The sequence below is a fragment of the Delphinapterus leucas genome, chromosome 14 (assembly GCF_059928025.1).
Source record: "Delphinapterus leucas isolate spDelLeu-1000000601 "Yukka" chromosome 14, BTC_Dleu_Yukka2, whole genome shotgun sequence".
NCBI lineage: Eukaryota > Metazoa > Chordata > Mammalia > Artiodactyla > Monodontidae > Delphinapterus > Delphinapterus leucas.
The window spans coordinates 19,245,162-19,263,667 of record NC_143142.1 but is presented as its reverse complement, the minus strand read 5'-3'; the positions used below and the strand labels follow the sequence as shown (position 1 = coordinate 19,263,667).

General features: G+C 46.0%; 1 protein-coding gene across 5 annotated transcripts in view; it reads right to left on the bottom strand.

Annotated features, from left to right (window-relative positions):
- The window catches only part of GRK3 (G protein-coupled receptor kinase 3), a 145,953-nt gene extending 135,107 nt beyond the window's left edge, over positions 1-10,846 (bottom strand). The window contains exon 1 of one of the 5 annotated variants that reach the window (XM_022550787.3): positions 10,673-10,846. In XM_022550787.3, the coding sequence (XP_022406495.1) occupies positions 10,673-10,785 (113 nt within the window). In that variant the 5' untranslated portion in view covers positions 10,786-10,846. Of the gene's footprint in view, positions 1-1,624; positions 1,823-5,602; positions 10,101-10,672 lie in introns of those variants that run through there. The other 4 variants (XM_022550784.2, XM_022550790.3, XM_089894625.1 and 1 more) reach the window with 4 other exon arrangements.
- Positions 10,847-18,506: the final 7,660 nt, after the last annotated feature.

Here is an 18,506-nt window from a genome sequence, read left to right as displayed (position 1 = left end):
AATATATGTAAGCTACTGGATCACCTCATCAGATCCCTGTAGTAGATCACCCAACTGAACGAAGACAATGCATTTCAAACTGTGTTACTAGCATCTGAAATTGACAATGTTCCTCTACCCAAATCCAAGAAACTTCTTTGTTTAGAAGATTCATGTGGCGGAAGGTAGGCTGAGGTTGTCTATTAAAATGCACAGAATTTGAACCGAGGCTCAACTGTGCCGTTTGCTATCCAGGTGATCCTGAGCAATTAGCTTCTCTCTGAACCTGAACTTCCTCCTAAAATGGGGATGATGAGTATTGTGGAGCCGTTCCCAAGAATCTGAAAATAAGGGAAAAAGCTTGCTCTCGGAGAACGAAAATTTTAAATCAACACATAACACAAAGGGCAGAGAAATGCCAAAGGCTCCTCGGCTAACAAGCTGTGGCTTCAGTTATTTGAGGTGCTGGACGTTCTGTATCTCCATACAATGTGTCACAGGAATTTATACCCTAAATATAAATTAGGATCGAATCCAGTGGGGGCCTGGCACCAGTTAGATAGAGCAGGAAACATGAATATGTGGACAGGGGCCTCTCACTGTCAGGGAATTCCAGGATTCCACATCCAGGGTAAAGCCACCCCCTGGAGAAATGACCTGGTCCCAGCTACTGCAGCTGCCGAGCCAGGGGGCTAGGCCTTCTGACCCCTCCAGCCACAGGCCTGCGCCACCTGTGTCACCTTCTGAGGACAGCGTCACTTCCACGAGGGCCGCCTTATCACGAGGGGAGAACTCTCAGGTCATGGGGACTTCAGGCACAAGGGTCCTGAGAATGAGTACTGAGTGTAAAGCAGCAAATCTGACACTCCACCTACAGTCTGGCTTTTCAGGTAAATCGACCATGTGAGTTAGTGCACTTTGAGGGGTGGGAGCCTCTACCTCATCGGATTCTCAAAGGGGTCTTTAAATAAGAACCACCGGGCTCGAAGAAGAGAAGAGAAGGCGTTAGTCGGGCCGACTCGGCTGATTGATGTGAACTTCACAGTAAGAGGCAGAGAGAGACTCAGTGCCATGACAGAATCCAGTTTCTGAGTCTGAAGGGCAGGGGGAAGCCCCCAGGTCCGAGGAGAGTACCAACTTTCCCCCAAACAGACAAAATACCCCTCTCATTGTCTCCACATGGACATGTCTGGAGTAATTTTCTTTTTTCTTTTTCAAATGTCTACCAACTACAGAGAATAACTGTAAAAACTAACAAGAAAGAGTCAATACGTGTAAAACTACAAGGCGCTATACACAAGTATTAGTGGGGTTTTTTGTGCTCTGAATTCAAATCTCTTGCATAAATATGAAACAGATGACCATCAGATGTCATTGGGTTTAACAAGTTAACATAGTCAGACCTAACTGTTAAGCCCAGCAAGTAGATCTCCCATCATGATCATTTTAATACTGATCCAATTCATACCCCAGGTCTGGAGAATGTTTCTTAAGAGCAGGGAAAGAATGTTATCAGGTTAGAACCACTGAGGCCCTTTAAAACTGGAGTCTGGCTTTTTCTACTGTTCTTCCACCATCTATCCTATACCAGAGACTTGTGAGACACCCATCGGCCATAATGTTTAACTTCAAATTCTGATCTTACCGGAAGGAGTGTCCAGCCTCTAGTTCATCAAACTGTTCCAGCATGACATGGCCAGAGAAAATAAGCTTCTCTTACAGAGTAACCTGAATTTTAAAAAAATAATTAATTTGAAATAGCAATCCCCTCTCAAGCAGGGCACTTTATTTAAAGGACACAAACATAAAGAGGCTGGCTGATTTTCCACGTGGAATTAAAAAAAAAAAAAGAAAGAAAGAAACCAAATGATTAAACCCTAAGAAATCCCTGAACACAAAACTCTTACAGTTTTTTCTTTGGAGGGGCGGGGCGGGGGTGGGGGTGGGGGGGTTATTAACATAAGCATCCTCTCATCCCTTGCTTAGAAACTACTATTGTGCAGGGAACACCTTCCCCTCCTAGCCCAATTCTACTTGGGATGTTTTGCATAAAATAATAAATTTTCCTCCACGGCCACTGGAAACAAAACAGAAGGAGCGGTTCCAAAATGGAACACAAAAAGAGAGCAGGAAAACTTTACACTCTACTCTAATGTTGTGGTGATTATTGCGTAATCCCTGTCCCAGTTAGGGTGTCATTATGAGAAAAGAAACAGTACATGTAGGTGAAAAAAGCAGGGCCTTTTAAAGGTGAATATGATATACTACCAAATGTACAATAGCTAGCTAGCGGGAAGCAGCCGCATAGCACAGGGAGATGAGCTCGGTGCTTTGTGACCTCCTAGAGGGGTGGGATAGGGAGGGTGGGAGGGAGACTCAAGAGGGAGGAGATATGGGGATATATGTATAGCTGATTCACTTTGTTATACAGCAGAAACTAACACACCACTGTAAAGCAATTACACTCCAATAAAGATGTTAAAAAAAAGATGAATATGAAAGTCCCTTGACCTTTTCTATTAGGGTTAGTTCCATTTCTACATGGGGTATAGACACCCCCCACCCCTACACCCAACAGCAAAAGCCTTGTACTTTTCAAAGAAGATACATCGAAAATGTCATCAAAGCCTTAGACATTTTCATGATGCAAAATGAAAGCCTGCAGTATTTAACAGCTGTGTAAATGCCTTCCCATCTCAGCTCATTTTTAACTTAAATCCTTATTGAAAGCAATACAGATATAGAAAATTTAGAACAAATGACCTGAAAATATAACCAGTTACCTTTCTAGATTATAAAGAGCAACGGATTGACTTAATGACACAAAATACAAATACCAAGGAGGCGTTAGTCAAGAAAGTTTTCTTGCTGCAAATGAAGAAACTTGCTGCTTCCCACAGCTACCAGAGTTGTAAGTTTTGGAATATATGAAACATACACTCTCTAACCCTCAGAAGATGATCTTTTCAACTGAATTGAAGCTCGCTTTCTTCCTGAAATAGTTTAGCCCATGATTATCTAAGAAATACACAGTGCCTAGCACTCACTTTGCACTTGGCAAAGGGCAGTCACTGTCACAAAACACATGTAACCCATGCCTAACTTCCAAACTTTGACCAATGGAAACAATCCCCTAATCAAACTGGTATAATGAATTTTAAAATCATTCAAGGAACCAAAAAGGTTCTCCCTATAATGGAACTTTTAGAGGGACTTGACCATACACTTGATTTTGGATTTAACAGTTTTGCCATCACTAAATTCATTACAGTAACTCTGCAGACACCTTTCTAGTCTTCATCAATTTTAATATTCTTACTGAGCTAGGTAATGTTCAGACTGATGAGCGTGGATTACAGAGCAATGTGCAGACTTCAGCATGACATGAGGAACAACGAAAGGAACGGGGGACAGCTTCCCATAGCAGCCACTCTGGGCTGGGGTAGCTGCCTTCAAATGTCTGAAGATGCATTACGTTGGGGCGGGATTAAACTTGTTTTGCAAGGCCACAAAAGGAGAGCAAGAGACCTGTGCGCAGAATTAATTACAAAGAGAGCTTTCCAACACCACGGAGCTTCCAGAGATGCTCCCCAAAGATGACCCTGGCTGGATGCTAGAGAGGGAGGTCGCCCACCCAATGCAGGACTTGACTGGGTGCCCTCCAAGATCTTTTCAAACATGAGATATGACAATGCTATGTTATTAAGATGCGATCTCTGAATGTCTGAGGAAGACTAGAGTGCATCACCTTATGCCTAATACGCTGAAGCCAGCTGCTTTTAGATTATGATTTTTGGTGCATTTTACTGAAGCAAAGACCTTTTGAGGATGTCAACTCTCTTAATTGCTTAGTTATCTATATTTAAAAGTGGCACACTTGTGAACTCTTAGGTATTGAAGCCAATACAGCCCAGAGCCTACTGGATGATGGATGGATGGATGGAAGGAAGTAAAGGGAGGGAAAAAGGAAGGGAAAGAAGGAGGGAAGAAAAAAGGGAGGAAGGAGGAAAGAAAGGAAAAGAACCACGCAAAGCACCACATGCAGAAGGTTCTAGATAAACAGTACTACAACAAACAGCTAGAGGAAGAACACTGAGGAGAAATCTGGGAAATTCACCTACTTATGGGTCTAGGGGTCAACATTCTAACTTTTCAGAAGTCCTGCCTCCCGAGCCCGCCCCCTCTGAGCACGTGGCACAAGGGTCTCCGTGCAATACTGCTTTTATCTCCTACTGTTTTGTACTTTTTTTAAGGTGTTATGTCTCATACTGCATATAAATCACAACCACCACCACCTATGGTGCAAATTAAAGTAAAATTATCTTTTCACACTGCTTCCGATCTTTTTTCTCCTGAGTTTTCTGTGTTTGAAATGAATGTTCTCTCCTGCTCACAAATGTATGGATAGAAAATGCTCTCAAGAGACAGATTTTTATTTGGACATTTTGTGATCAAAAAGGAATAGATATCATATTGTACAAATGGGGAAACTGAATACACTGAATTTAATACTGAACTGAATTTAAGTGACTTACCAACGGCCCATGGCAAATTGCCAGTGGAATCAGGGTCATACTTCCTAGTCTAGAACTTTCTCTTTTAGTACAGTACGGCAGGTAGGAGGGAGGGCACAGGAAAATGAGGGGCCAGTGATGACAACTGGCCTTCAAGTTCACTAAGGATAAAGGTCTGGCCGGGCTACTTTCATATGGGCTACTTTCATAGAATCACTTTTTCCTGCTCCTGAAACCCTGGAAGAAGGAAATGAGAGCAAAAGAGTACAAGTCCAAGGCTGGGTCAAAGCTGACTCTTACAAACAATCAGTCACAAAATATATGAGCTGCAAAAATATTTTCACTGTATTCTCTAAGGGGCTTTTTCTTTATGGTCCTATAAAGTACTACAATGTGCTTTTGCTTCACACTGAGGCCAAAGCACAGGTGACCCAAAAGAAGCCTTCCAAAATTAGGAGAAATATTTACAGGATATGGGGAGCCTGCTGCATTTCAGACCCATACAGCAGTCCCAAAAGGCCCAGGGGTTCTAACTTCTAATCAGTGATAAAAACAGAGAAGGATAAAGAAGTGAAAAAGAGGAGAAGCAGAGGCGGTCCAGAACAACCTCATTAGCATGCAAATGACTTAGCTGACAAATGATTCAACAACCAGAAAGCAAAAGTTGCCAAGTACATCATTTCCATTTCCCCACCGCTCAAGTCCAGAGAATAAGGACAGACCATCAGGCACACAGAATGCATTTTCACCTACAGCCATCTTCAAATACACAGTTTTATTAACAGAGGAAGATTATTTGAATGAGAAAGTGATTTTTACTGCAAATAAAGCCAAAAATATTCTTTTGTCCCTTTTACCCTTTTCTCAGATATGGAAAATTGGGGGTGGGGGGCGGGTGGGAGGTAAGCAGCCTGAGCTGCCCTTTTTTTCTAAATGATAAAAGAGAGAAATCCTGTTGGGTGGCCAGGGGGTGAGGCGGTCTATTATTATACAATTTCTCATTAACAGCAGCGAGATTGCGCTTCTCCTATTAAACAGAACAGGCATTTAACCCCTGAGCTCCTCCTGGGAAAAAGGCAGAAACTGCTTATTCACTTAGTCATAATTACCGTTTTCGCAGGTCCCAGAGGAATAGCTGTTCTCGATCAGTCTGTGAGGTCGGTCCTGACTTTCCCAATGCCACCCTGGCAGCTGACTGAATCGGCACGCAGAATGATTTTTCCCCAACCAAAAAAAAAAAAAAAAAAGTTTCGCTATTTCATCCATTCCCTGTAAAATGAGACGTGGGGGTGTTCGCTATTCTTTCTGGTGAGACGGCATAGCAAGGTGGAAAGGACCCAGATTCTGGGAAACTTGGGCTTGAATCCTGCACCTGCCTCGGCCACATTCAGCTGTCACCTGGACTGAGTTCCTAAACCTCCCTGAGCACCTGCTCCTTTGGGAAAACGGAGCTGATGCTAACGACCTGAGAGGACCGTTGTGGGGAACAGATGCACTCACGATGCAAACTGCCTGGCAGAGGGCGAGCTCTCGGCAAATGGTAGTTGTCATATCACTACTTCATGGAATTTAAACTTCTCTCTCGCTTGTCGGGGTTGCAGGGACCCCGGGTGCCCTCTCTACTCCGTGGCATCTCTTACTCTGCTTGCCACGATAAAGACGGAAGCGTCCCTTCTTTGAGCTGTGACATCTGATCCAACAGTGTCCGTCCCCGTCCACACAGATGTTTGGCAAAACCCGATTCAGTGTACCGAGGAGGTGTTTTTAAGAGGCTGTCTCTGAAAACACATCGCTTCTAAAAGCTGGGACTGCCTGTACCTCAAAGACATCGACTGGGCTCTCGACGCAAAGCCTTTCACAACGCTTGACTTGGGCATATTCTGGGTCCCAAATTGACTGCACTGGAACGTCTATTTCTAAGAATTGCCGATCACACACCACACTTACATCTTCAAGTCGCTGGCACAAATTAACTTTGCCCGAGAATGAAGTAGTAACTGAAAGGTCAAAACAAATTACATTTGGAAAGTGTCGCATAGAGAAAAAGAAGCAAGACCACCACCACCGTTTTATGCATAGAAATGCTCCTATCGACGATAAAGAGCGCTTTCTTCCTGAAGGCTGTTCCTTCTTTCAACCTTAACTTTTCAGTTCAGAGTTGGGCTTGCAGGCATAGAATACCCTCCAACCCAAACGGAGGGGAATCTTTCAAGTCACCCACCACTCACTCGCTGACTGGAGTTGGGGAAATTACAGAATAAACCCCATTTTCACATCAGAAGAAAACAGAGCTATTTTTCAAGATCAATTACCCATGATAGTTTTAAAAGTAGGAAGATGCACACTACCATATTACTATATATATTACAGCTAAATAGCTCTTCAAAGGAGATCATTAACAAATTACTATAAGACACTGAGCAGATATAATGTGTTCCGTGAATACAGAATAGTAAAAGCCACTCCGTGCTACTTGTCCACAGTTAAATAGAATCTTCAAGCAATTGCACATGAAAGTAAACATATTTCTCAACTCCCAGTGTATTTGCCACTAGACTGTAAGCCCCTTGAAGGAAGAGGCTGCAGCCAGGGTGGTCACAGTATCCCTCTGCTTGGCTCAGGAAAAAACCTCTACAACCAGGTACTGAATTAATGGAATAAACAGTATCACACACCTTTTTCAGGACGGTCTAAAATGCTCCCAGAAACTTATAAAGGCTCTTTAAAATGTTCTCAGACCTTCCTATCATAGCGTGTGAATACTTGGAAAGGACAAGCTTTGTGATGGATGATCCCAAGTTTTCAATGTCCACTGAACAGAAATGAAACACCAGAGGAAAGATGGATTTTACGTGACTCAACCTCTTGCAAGTGTGTGTGACCTCAAGTCAACTGGATTTCACTCTGTGCGGAAAAAGATACAAGAGTAGTGAGCCCAGGGGAAAAGCTGCCTTGAACCCTCCAGAGCTTAAGATGCTAACCCTTTGTAGGCCTTGGCTTCTGAATTAGACCCTATTAAATAAAAGCGTTTCTTCTCTAACGTGGCATAAAACAACTGGCATGCACATATGAATGAGCTGGGCCTGCACATCAGCTACACTAGCTCGACAAATGTTTCAGTAAACTAAAGCAGCTATATAATTTGAACAAACAGGCAACTTTTCCAGAATTTGCACTCATTGGTTCGTTAACTGAATAATGTGTCAGCCTAACAAAATGGTTGCCTCTTGCCATCTCAGAGAAGCAAAATCTCCCCAGGGTGGAACGTTCCATTTTCTGAGATTCTCCCGTAATAGGCAGGGGACTGCACACCCCGCACTTCATTGAAATTAGCTAGCTATTGCTTCATTCTGTTGCCTTTCTGTGCAAAACTGGGGAAAAGGCAAAGTAAGTGAAATAAGGAAGCACACAGAATACTCAGTGGCTTCAAATAATTAGCTGGAAAGAAAAGTCACTCAGGATAGACCGATGGCAAGTTTTATGCTTCCCATTTAGATACTGAAAATACAAAGCTAAACCTCTTTTTCAAGAATGCCCAAGACTGGTGATCACAGGGCTTACCCCAAAATGAAGCTGAGATAGAAACTCTTATCAGAAAACATGTTACCTGTATCCTTTAGCAAAGAGCGAAATCACACTAGGCTTTTGAGTCATGATGCTGAGGCAGTTCAACATGAAATTAACTTGCTTACCAGAGCTAGAAATCCCCCTAACCTCTCACCCCCATCCCAAAATCGAGCAGGTAGGCCACTAACTGCTATACAGTCATGGAGAAAAAACGTGCAAGATGTTTTACCTCATGATCTCTATGTACCAGAATCCTAACACAGCACAAGGAGTGGCAGTTACTATGTAAATGGTCACAGCACAAAACTAAAGCCAATTGAGATAAACTCAAAACAAACTGGAATCTCTGGAGGAGGTTCCAATGGCCTAATTCGAGTCTATTTAAAAACAAAACAGCAACAGAATAACAATTACTAAAGAGTCACTTCCTAAAATTACTCTCCTGTTGATATGTCTCAGTTCTAAAATGTCATGAGAAATCTGCTGGCAGGTCACTGATTCTGCCCTAAAAGAAAGCATTACCAAAGAATGCCACCGAAAACAAAGGCCTTCACACAAGTAAGTGAATACCCTAAGCACGTAAGTATGTTCTTAAGAGGGACATTGAAAAAAGCAGAAGTCATATTAAGTTCAAAACACCAAGAAAAAAAATGAACAGCAGTTCCTAATTTTAGTAATATTATATATCACCCTCCCCCCCCCAAAAAAACTGTCCATGAGTTAAGATTTCTTGATTTTACATATAGACACTTTATATATTTGGGACTCCCTGCCCTTAAGGAAGAAAAAGAGGAAAAGAAATTAAGCACTATATATGACATTTATAGAAATGTAGAGGGTTTTTTTTTTTTTAATGAAATTCAGGTTTCATTTGGGGGTTACTGTTTTACAGTTTCCCACTTGCCAGAAATTTTAAACAGCACTGATCATCAGCGAGCTTCGGATATGTTAAAGTCTGGAACAGGAGTGTTGCTTTCACAACACTCCGAAAGGCCTCCACTCTTCCCTTACTTTCCCTGCTTGTCTTCACTCATCAAAGTAGGTTTTTCCCTGCAAAATGTAAAAGAGGCAGGGGCTATGAAGGGCAAGCGAGACAAAAAACATCCAGGAAGCACGTCTTCATTTACACAATTTGACTTTTCACAACGAATAACGCAAAGGGAAAGATATTTTCTATATCGTGGGGCTTGGACTCAGGGATTTGTAAAAATAATCTGATGAGCCCTCAGCATCACAAGAAAGATGTTTTTTTTCTTACGTCAAGGTAACATTTAAGCAATCTTAGATGTATATAACACTTGAAGAACTGATGCTTTCAAATGGAGAACAGCTTTGGTTTTAGATTCCAATACATTACAAAAATGCATGGTCTTAAATTCACCATAAAGAAGATGCCTCTTTTTATCATCAACTGACCAAGAGCTATTTAGTGTCAAGGAGACACATCTGCTGTACCCCTCATGATGTTGTTAATTAGGAAAGCTAAGGGGAAAAAAAAATCCAACGCTAATCCTTTGATACACTATTTGAAACTCACTATTAATCTGATGCATGATATTTTCTGGGGTGGTGCCAATGATATGAACTAATCAAGCCGTTTACTACTTCATCAATAATAAATCATTTTTAAGACAAAAATTACAACTTGGTATGGACCTCACCAAGACCCTCGCCAATTCAATCGGCCCCTTTGCCGGTAATTTAAACAACAAATTCCTGCCTGGAATCACCCATTCAACATGCGTTTTTAAGTGAGTCCCATTTCAACCTTTTAATAAAGTGCCACCAGTGGATCTGTCACCAGGTGACACACTTAGTACCAAAAAGAAAATCGGGTGGGTCAGAATCCACTCCTTACTGCCTGGAGGCACCAAAGAGAAAAGGAGTGCAGGAAGCTGACTGGACTGGTGGACCTTAAGGGGAGCAAGCACTGAAAACACCAATTTAAGTGCCTGGGGCAAAAGGCAACTCGCCTGCACTCCCTAGCTAAGGCGCCCAGAGGGAGCTGAGGGGAGGCCGGTGCTGGAATGGGGGACAGAACAGAAACTAGGGAAGGAACGACCGGGATGGAGCACAAGGGAAAGACAAGCATGGGGCAGAAGGAGGGACAGGGATGGGGCAGGCAGGGGACCATATGTTGGGGCTCGAGGGGAGGGCAGGGATGACAGAGATGGGGCCAGGGATAGGGATGGGGCTAGAAGGACAGGGATGGGGCAGGAAGGAACCACAGCAATGAAATAGGGAGGACTACAGGGATGGAGCTGGACCGAGAGGCAGAGATGGGGCAGGAAGGGGCGACAGGGATGGAGCTGGTCCAGCGAAGTCACAACCACATCCTCACCACACCTCGCTGGGGCGCTCGCTGCGCGCCACGCGCCACGCGCCGCGCTGGGCACTTCGGGGCGCTCTCTCCCGGAGTCCCCCCAACAGCCCTCCGATGCCCCATTTCAAAGACGGGAACGGCGAGGCCGGCCCTGCAGCGCCCGCTCCCGGAGGTCGCCGGCCGAGGGGGCAGCGGCGGCTGAGCGCCCGACCCTCCCGGACGCAGGGTGTCGCTGGCGGCCACGGGGGGCGGCGACGCGGGGGGCGGCGCGGGCCCGGGGAGCCGGTACCTGGGCTCGGGCAGGACGATCTTCTTGCTGGCGCGGGCGGCCGGAGTCGCCTTGCTCTTCTCCATCGCCATCAGGTAGCTGACATCGGCCAGCACGGCCTCCAGGTCCGCCATGTTGGCGAGCGGCGGCGGCGGCTCCTCACGACCCGGACGGGACGCGCTCCCGCCGCCGCCGCCCGCCGCGCCCCGACGTGGGGGGGCCGCCCCGGGGCAGCCCCCCCGCGCGCCCCCGCCCGCCCCCGCCCGCCGCGCGCCCCCCCGCGCGCCCCGCTACCGCCCCGCGCGCCTCAGCCTCGCGCCCGCCCCGCCCCCCGCGCGCCGCCCGCGGCCCCGCGCACGCGCCGCCGCCCCCGCCTCTTCCGCGAGAGTCGGCGGGGAGCGCGCGCCCTGCGGCCAGTACTCCTCTGCGCCCGAGCGGAGCGGCCAGGCCCGGCCCCCTCTTCGCCGGCCGACCCAGTCCCTGCGGGCACCGTCCCGCCCTCCCCTCGGGGTGGCCATGGGGGACTTCCTCTCCTCCTCCGCCTCTCCTCTTCCTCCTCTTCCTTCTTCTCCTCCCGACTTCCCGCCTGCTACTCCCTGCGCTCTCACCACCCCCTCTCCTCCGGGACCCCTGCGAGCAGGGGACGCCCTGGACCCAACGCCCACCACCCAAGGGACAGCGGGGAGGTCTCTGTGCCAGTGTCTTAAACTGGACAGTGGCCATCAGCATGCTTCAGGAGGTCTGGGGCGGCCCCAGAAATGCGCGTGCCCCACCTGTCTGCCCAGGTGATGCTGAAGCCCGTGGTCCGGGTCACCCGTGAACAGCGCCCCGCGGTCCAGCCCCTAAGCCTCAGTCCTGACCCCTCCACCCCCTCCACCGCCCTGTAAACTCAGCAAAGAGAAACCTAACAGCTGGAGAAGGTTGCTTGTCTCAAGCTAATCGGGGCAAAGTGGGGTGAGAGCTCCCTCGTGGGAGCGGACCTGCCCTTTGGAGCCCACTGGTAGAGGAGCTGTCTGCCCAAGGTGGTCACCGCGCCCTTGCACGCAAAGGTTTGGGTTTGGATGTTTAAATGGTCGCTGAGAATTAGAACTAGTATTCTGGCTCTTGTGGTTTTTACCATCAAATTAGGAGAGCCCTGCTGTACGCACAGACCCACCACAAGGGTGATATAGGGAAGTGGAAAAGCCGGAGGCCAAACACCAAGGCAGGAGGGAATTTCCAGCTTCCTGATCCTCAGTCTTGGTGTCTGGTGTCACCAGTCCCCACGTGGGCCTGGGGTTTTCATTTACTTCTTATTTTTTCACAGCGGTACACACAAGTGCACGTTCAGAACGCATCACTCTGGCCGGCGTGATGTTAAGGGCATCCAGGAAATCTTAAAAAGACTTGAGCTGAGAATTAATCGGTTAAAAAGCAAATCCTTTAAATTCATCCACATAGGTCACATTGCACCAGGAACCTCAACTTCACTAGGATTTGAGTGAATGTTCTGTCAGTAGCTTACATGGTCAACAGAGTTCATCAGAAATGGTTAAGGTCAAATTTTGGACATTAAATGTAATGTCACAGCAGAAGCAGCCTGATTTGGTCACCGCAAGAACCCTGCCCTGTTTTGTTCTCTCCCTCTCCCACCGAGCCACCCCCGCCCCACCTTTTTCCCTGTATGCCTCCCATCACAATTGGCCAGTTTTACCAGATGCTTCTCAAGACCTAAGGCACAAGATTCAGTGAAGTTGTCCAGAAAAGAACAAGAAGGGTGTAAGAAGTAGGCACTTGAGTCAAAGGAGCTTGGTCAGGCAGCAGAAAGCCAAAACGACAAGGGGGCCCAAAATTCACCAATGAGACAAAGATTTGCATGAGCCAAATATCAAACTTTCATCTTCCACTCACTTTTTTTTGCCAAAAAAACAGGAACACAGAATGTCTTGTCAAGGGTCACCCCCGGAGGAGGGGTGAGTTCCCAAAAAAGCATAATGCGTTTCTATGATTTCATTAGTACAATTTCTTTCAATATGTCTTTTTATCATCCGAGCTTTCACATAATTAGATCGTCAAATAAATACATGCTTCTGCCTACATTTTCACGGTCTTCTGAATACTGAGATTTTTAACTTTGCCTCTTTGAACCCAGTTAAGAAATTTGTTTGGTAGTGGGGGTTTTTTTCTTTCTTTTTTGCGGGAGGAAGGGGGTGGGTTGCAGCATGGGGTACTAAGTTTGCAACAAGAGACACACCTGAATTCAAATCCCTGCTCTGCTCTGACTAGCTGGGTGATCTTAGAGGTAACATATTACCTCTCCATGCTTTATTGTTTTCATCAGTACTGTGGGAATGAAGCCACTGGACCCCAGTGTTGTTGAGAAGACAAAGGAGATAACACTCATAAAAATGCACCTTGCCTGATACCCAGTAGGTCCCCAACAAAGGTCACTGCATTTCCTCTATGTATTTTGCTTCATTTTACCCTCGCCTGCTGGAGAAGATACTGATTCACAGACACCACCCTTGAAGCAGAAAGATCCCTTACCAAAACATTATCTCCTTAGTGCATTTCTAGGAACCCAAATTGGCAAAAAAAAAAAAAAAAAGACTAGCCTTTACAGACACAAGAAATGACTCTTCTAGTAAAAAGAACATAGAGTCCAAAATTGGGTCCCCTAACTGAGGCCCCTCCCCCAGTGAAGTCAGTGTGACCAGAGCACCCAGGGTGTCCTTCTTCGGTCTTCCTAGTGTGTGAATTTCGGGTGCTTGGCTCTCTCCTTTACCCTCTCACTTTCTCCACGCATTCCCCACCACCCCTTCTTTTCCTTAATGCTGAACAGCTTTTCATGTTCACTGCAAACAAAAGGCGCTAATGACAGTGATGAAGTTGTCATAACTGACCTGCTGGATCCTGTCGCTAAACACCAACGCCAGCCTGTAATCATTACGGATGAACAGAGAAAACAAATAGCAACCCATTTGTTCTCAGCCAATAATGCTCCGTTGCAAATAAGTACGTTTCTCACCCTCCCCTCCCCAAGATGATTTCAATGACTGTGGGCTCACGCTGCTTGTGATAATTGATAAAACTTCAGAGTCCCTGCAAGGTTCATAATTTTCTCTTTTCTACGGCTTCCCAAGATCAGGGGAGGTATTGCTGAGATGGATGCATTAAAGTTTATACTCCCTGGGGTTAATTTTGATAACAGCTTCAAGGGAAGAAAGCTAACTAGAGAACTGAGTCATATTTGTTTTAGATTCTGGGCGTTACTGGGGCTTCCTACTTAATAAAGCACATGGGAAAAAAAGTCAACTCTAAGACTCCAATTAGAAGATTTTTGAGGGGGAGGGATAAATCAGGAGTTTGGGATTAACATACACACACTAGTATATATAAAATAGATAATCCACAAGGACATACTGTATAGCACAGGGAACTCTACTCAATAATCTATAATAACCTATATGGGAAAAGAGTTCCAAAAAGAATGGATATATGTATCTGTATAACTGAATCATTTTGCTGTACACATGAAACTAACACAACATTGTAAATCAACTGTAATATAAAAAATTAAATGAAAAAAGCATTTTGGGGACCAGCAGAACGTGCCTGCACTTAATTCAGTAATATCACAGTATTTAATTCAATCCATGCTAAGAGAGACTTGGTTTTTTGGTAAACAGTCCCCTAAATATTATCACTTTGCAAGCAAACTGCACACACTTGGGGTTTGAATGGGTTTATTTCCAAACACCTCATCCTGTAAAGTCTGCAGGTGTTTGCAGCCGCGCCAGGGCCACTGTCCCAATTCACCTGTTACTTAGATCACAATTCTGCTTATTGTCACATGCATCATAGGAACTGCTTTTCATGCTATTTTAACAGCAAAGCTTTACAAATTTTAATGGAGGTTCTGTACCTAGCACTTCATACCTTAAAAGATCTGCAAGAAGGTCTAATACCAGACCTTGGTTTACATAGCACTGAAATTACATTCAATACAGAAGGACCTTCCTTTAAATAAGTGGGTGGAAACACATTTCTGTTTGACTGTATCAGGATATACCAAGAGCATTAGTAATCACCGGTGCTACAATGCACGGGTGAGGTGAGCAATCAATCCATCGGCAGGTTTCTAGAAACAAGCACATCTGTATTTTCCTCCAGTATCTGCACTCAGCACACTGACCTTGCTTAATGAATATGTGTTGAATGAATAAGTGAATGAATGAATGAATGAATGGCATAAAATGTTACAGGTTGTTTGCCCCAAAGAAACTTCTATCAGAGATAATCTAAAGGAAGGGGGGAAATGCTGTTGAAAACCACAAGTACCTAATAAAGAGGGTGCTTCCTGGTAAAGGTAACCACTAGGTCCCTGCTGGTTCTTCGTGCTGCTAATGGCCAAGAAAGCCTCTCCAGCCTGTAAGAGCCTTGGTGCCCCTGGACTTTGCAAAGGTGGGTCTGAGAACTTTAGGCCTGGGACGGAGAGAACTAAATCCCCTTGCCTAACTCTGTTGGCAAAGTCCTCCAAAGGACTTGGAGGAGAACTTGAAAGAGGACTAAGAGAGAGAAAGCAATGAGATGACCCAAGGCCAGGCACTCCATGGTGTGAGGGGCCAGAGAAAAACCCCCAGAGGTAGGGGGCGGGGCAGAGAACTTCGGGAATAGGAGGTCTGTTCTGTTTTCTGTGCTGTTTTAAGTTTGCTGTTCTGCACAACAGTGTCATGCCTTTCCAGTGATCCTTGCAACTTCATGGCTTGTATCTATGGGTGCTTTGATGGCGGGTTGCAGGCAAGGTTGGGAGCCAGGGCCCACACTGGGATCAATGCCAGTGATAAAGGAACAGTGGTAAGGCCAACAGAACAAGAACTCAGCAGAGGCAGGAAATCAGGTCCAGCAATGACGTTGGGAAACCGGGCTGCCCAGACTCCTCAGACACCCAGGGCAGGCCTTGGCTTTTCCATGGGTCTGGAAAGGCCATCTTGTCTCCCTCTCAGGATGGGAGAAGATGACCTCTGGATATGTAAATCACAAGAGGCCAGAACTTTACTGCATTGCCAAGTCCCTTCTGGCCCTTAACCTGGTGGCCTTCCCTTTAAGATTCTTTCTGTTCAGCTGGGAAATCATATATCGATCTAAGAACAGCCACCACTCAAGGGGAAGGCGGGGTGGGGCAGGGAAGGATTGGGAGTTTGGGATTAGCGGATGCAAACTAATATTTATAGAATGGATAAACAAGGGCCTACTGCATAGCACAGGGAACTATATTCAATATCCTGTGATAAACCATAATGGAAGAGAATGTATAGATGTATAACTGAGTCACTTTGCTGTACAGCAGAAAGTAACACAACATTGTAAATTAACTATACTTCAATAAAATAAATTTTTTAAATAAATTATTTATTTTTGACTGCGTTGGGTCTTTGTTGCTGTGCACGGGCTTTCTCTAGTTGCAGTGAGCGGGGGCTACTCTTCGTTGCAGTGTGTGGACTTACCGTGGTGGCTTCTCTTGTTGTGGAGCATGGCTCTAGGTGCGTGGGCTTCAGTAGTTGTGGCACATGGGCTTCAGCAGTTGCACCACGCAGTCTCTAGAGCACAGGCTCAGTAATTGTGGCACATGGGCTTAGTTGCTCCGCAGCATGTGGCATCCTCCCGTACCAGGGCTCGAACCTGTGTCCCCTGCATCGGCAGGCCGATTCTTAACCACTGCGCCACCAGGGAAGTCCCAAAATAATTTTTTTAAAAAAAAACAAAGGCCACCACAAACCCCATTCTGCTAAGAAAAGACATATAGCTCTCCCATGCCATGCCTTACAAGTCGTTTGGGGGCTAGCCAGGTGGGCCAGGGGGAGAGTATGGAGGCCAGGCCACTGCAGGGCTTCAGTGAATTTATCTCCCATCATCTCAGTGACCATCTCAACCTCCCATCTCAGCCAGTTCTGTTTCTTCTCTCCTGGTTGAAAGTAATAGCTCCCGAACTGGTCTCATTCTGTCAGAGCTCATGGGTGTAGATTCCAACAGGCCAGACTCAGTAACAAAATCCTAGGTGCCTGGGCCAGGCCTGGCATAACCCTGACCCACAAGGGAGCCACCAGAAAGGGGGTCTCCTGCTCTTAAGAGGTGCTCTAGACCAGCACTCTCAGACACTTATGTACTGAAATTGCCGAAGTACAAATTCAGATTCAGAGGTCCGGGGCAGGGCCTGAGACTCTGCATTTCCCAGAAGCTCCCGGGTGGGGTCAAAGCCGCTGAAACGTTGGAATCTTGGGTCCCACACCAAACCTACTAAAGCAGGATCAGCCCCATAACAAGATACCCAGGCGATTCCAGGGCACATTGAAGGATGAAAAGCCATGCTCTAGATCACACTGGAACCTTTAGTTCAGGCCCTGAAATAGTTCAAGCAGGCGTCACACAGGAGCATTCTGTTAGATAGAGAAAGGTCAGATCAGCTGAGCCCAAATGGACAGCTCTGAGAGAAAGGAGGAGAAGAAGGAGAAACAAGTTAGAGAGGAGAGGTCAGCAGGACAAGATTATACATGGCCTGGGAGCCACAGCGGGGAACTGAAGCTATCTTAGGGACAGTAGGAAGCCGGTAGAAGGTTTCAAAGAGAAGAGTGTCAACATCAGAGGTGCCTTTTTATAAGAGTCTGCAGGCTGGAGATACAGGACAGGTGAATGAGAGGGGACCCTGGAGTGATCTAGGGTAGCAATCCAGGAGACCTGGATGAAGGTGGCTGCGGTAGGCAGACCAGCACATCACATGTAGAGGTGCACCAGGTGTGTTACAACATGGAGGGGAGTCATCCAGGGTGATTCGCAGGCCCCCGAGGCAGTAGTAAGAACAAAAGGAAAGTCCTCCTTCCCTCCTCCCTGGAAACTCTAGAACAAGTCTTTTTTTTTTGCGGTACGCGGGCCTCTCACTGCTGTGGCCTCTCCCGTTGCGGAGCACAGGCTCCGGACGCGCAGGCTCAGCGGCCATGGCTCACAGGCCCAGCCGCTCCGCGGCATGTGGGATCTTCCCTGACAGGGGCACGAACCCGTGTCCCCTGCATCGGCAGGCGGACTCTCAACCACTGCGCCACCAGGGAAGCCCCGAGAACAAGTCTTTTATTCCTCATCCAGAAGATGCCCACAGCTTGCCAACTATTCATCCTGCTTCCAAACCCTCCCTCCTTCGATCCATCTGACACTTCCCTGCTTCTGCTCAGGAAGCTTTGATAGCTCCCCACTGCCTACCAAATTATCTTCAAACTCCTCTCTGCCTTCTCTTTCTGCCTGATCCGTGCCACATTTGTTCTTGCTTTCATTCATTCAACAAATACTTACTGAGTACCTTCAACGTGGCAGGCAGTAAAAAGAAATCACGCATCTGCTGAGACACAGAATCACTCCAGGAGGTTTATAGCCACACATTTGGAAATGCTCTTCCAAATAAGCCACTTTGGCTATATAAAATAGAAATAGTAATAGTGGGTAACACTTATTAAGAGCTTACTGTGTGCCAACTATCACATTGAACACTTTGTGTGACTATCTCATTAAATCTTCCCCAAATGCTCATGATGGAGATGGTTGGTCTCATTTTAAACATAAGAAAAATTTGGAGTCACTTGCGAAATAAGTACAATAAATAAATTAATAGGATTTGAATCCAGGCAGTCTGAGCCTAGAGTTTGTTTTTTGGTTTTGTTTTGTGTTTTGTTTTTGTTTTGCTACATTAACTAGAGAATGTACTGTTGTGGGTCAAGGTGAAAGAAAAATTACATGCTTTGAAATGTTCATAGCTTATTTAAGTCTGGAGAGGGTGTCTTATTTTTTTAATTGGAGTATAATTGATATACAATGTCATATTAGTTTCAGG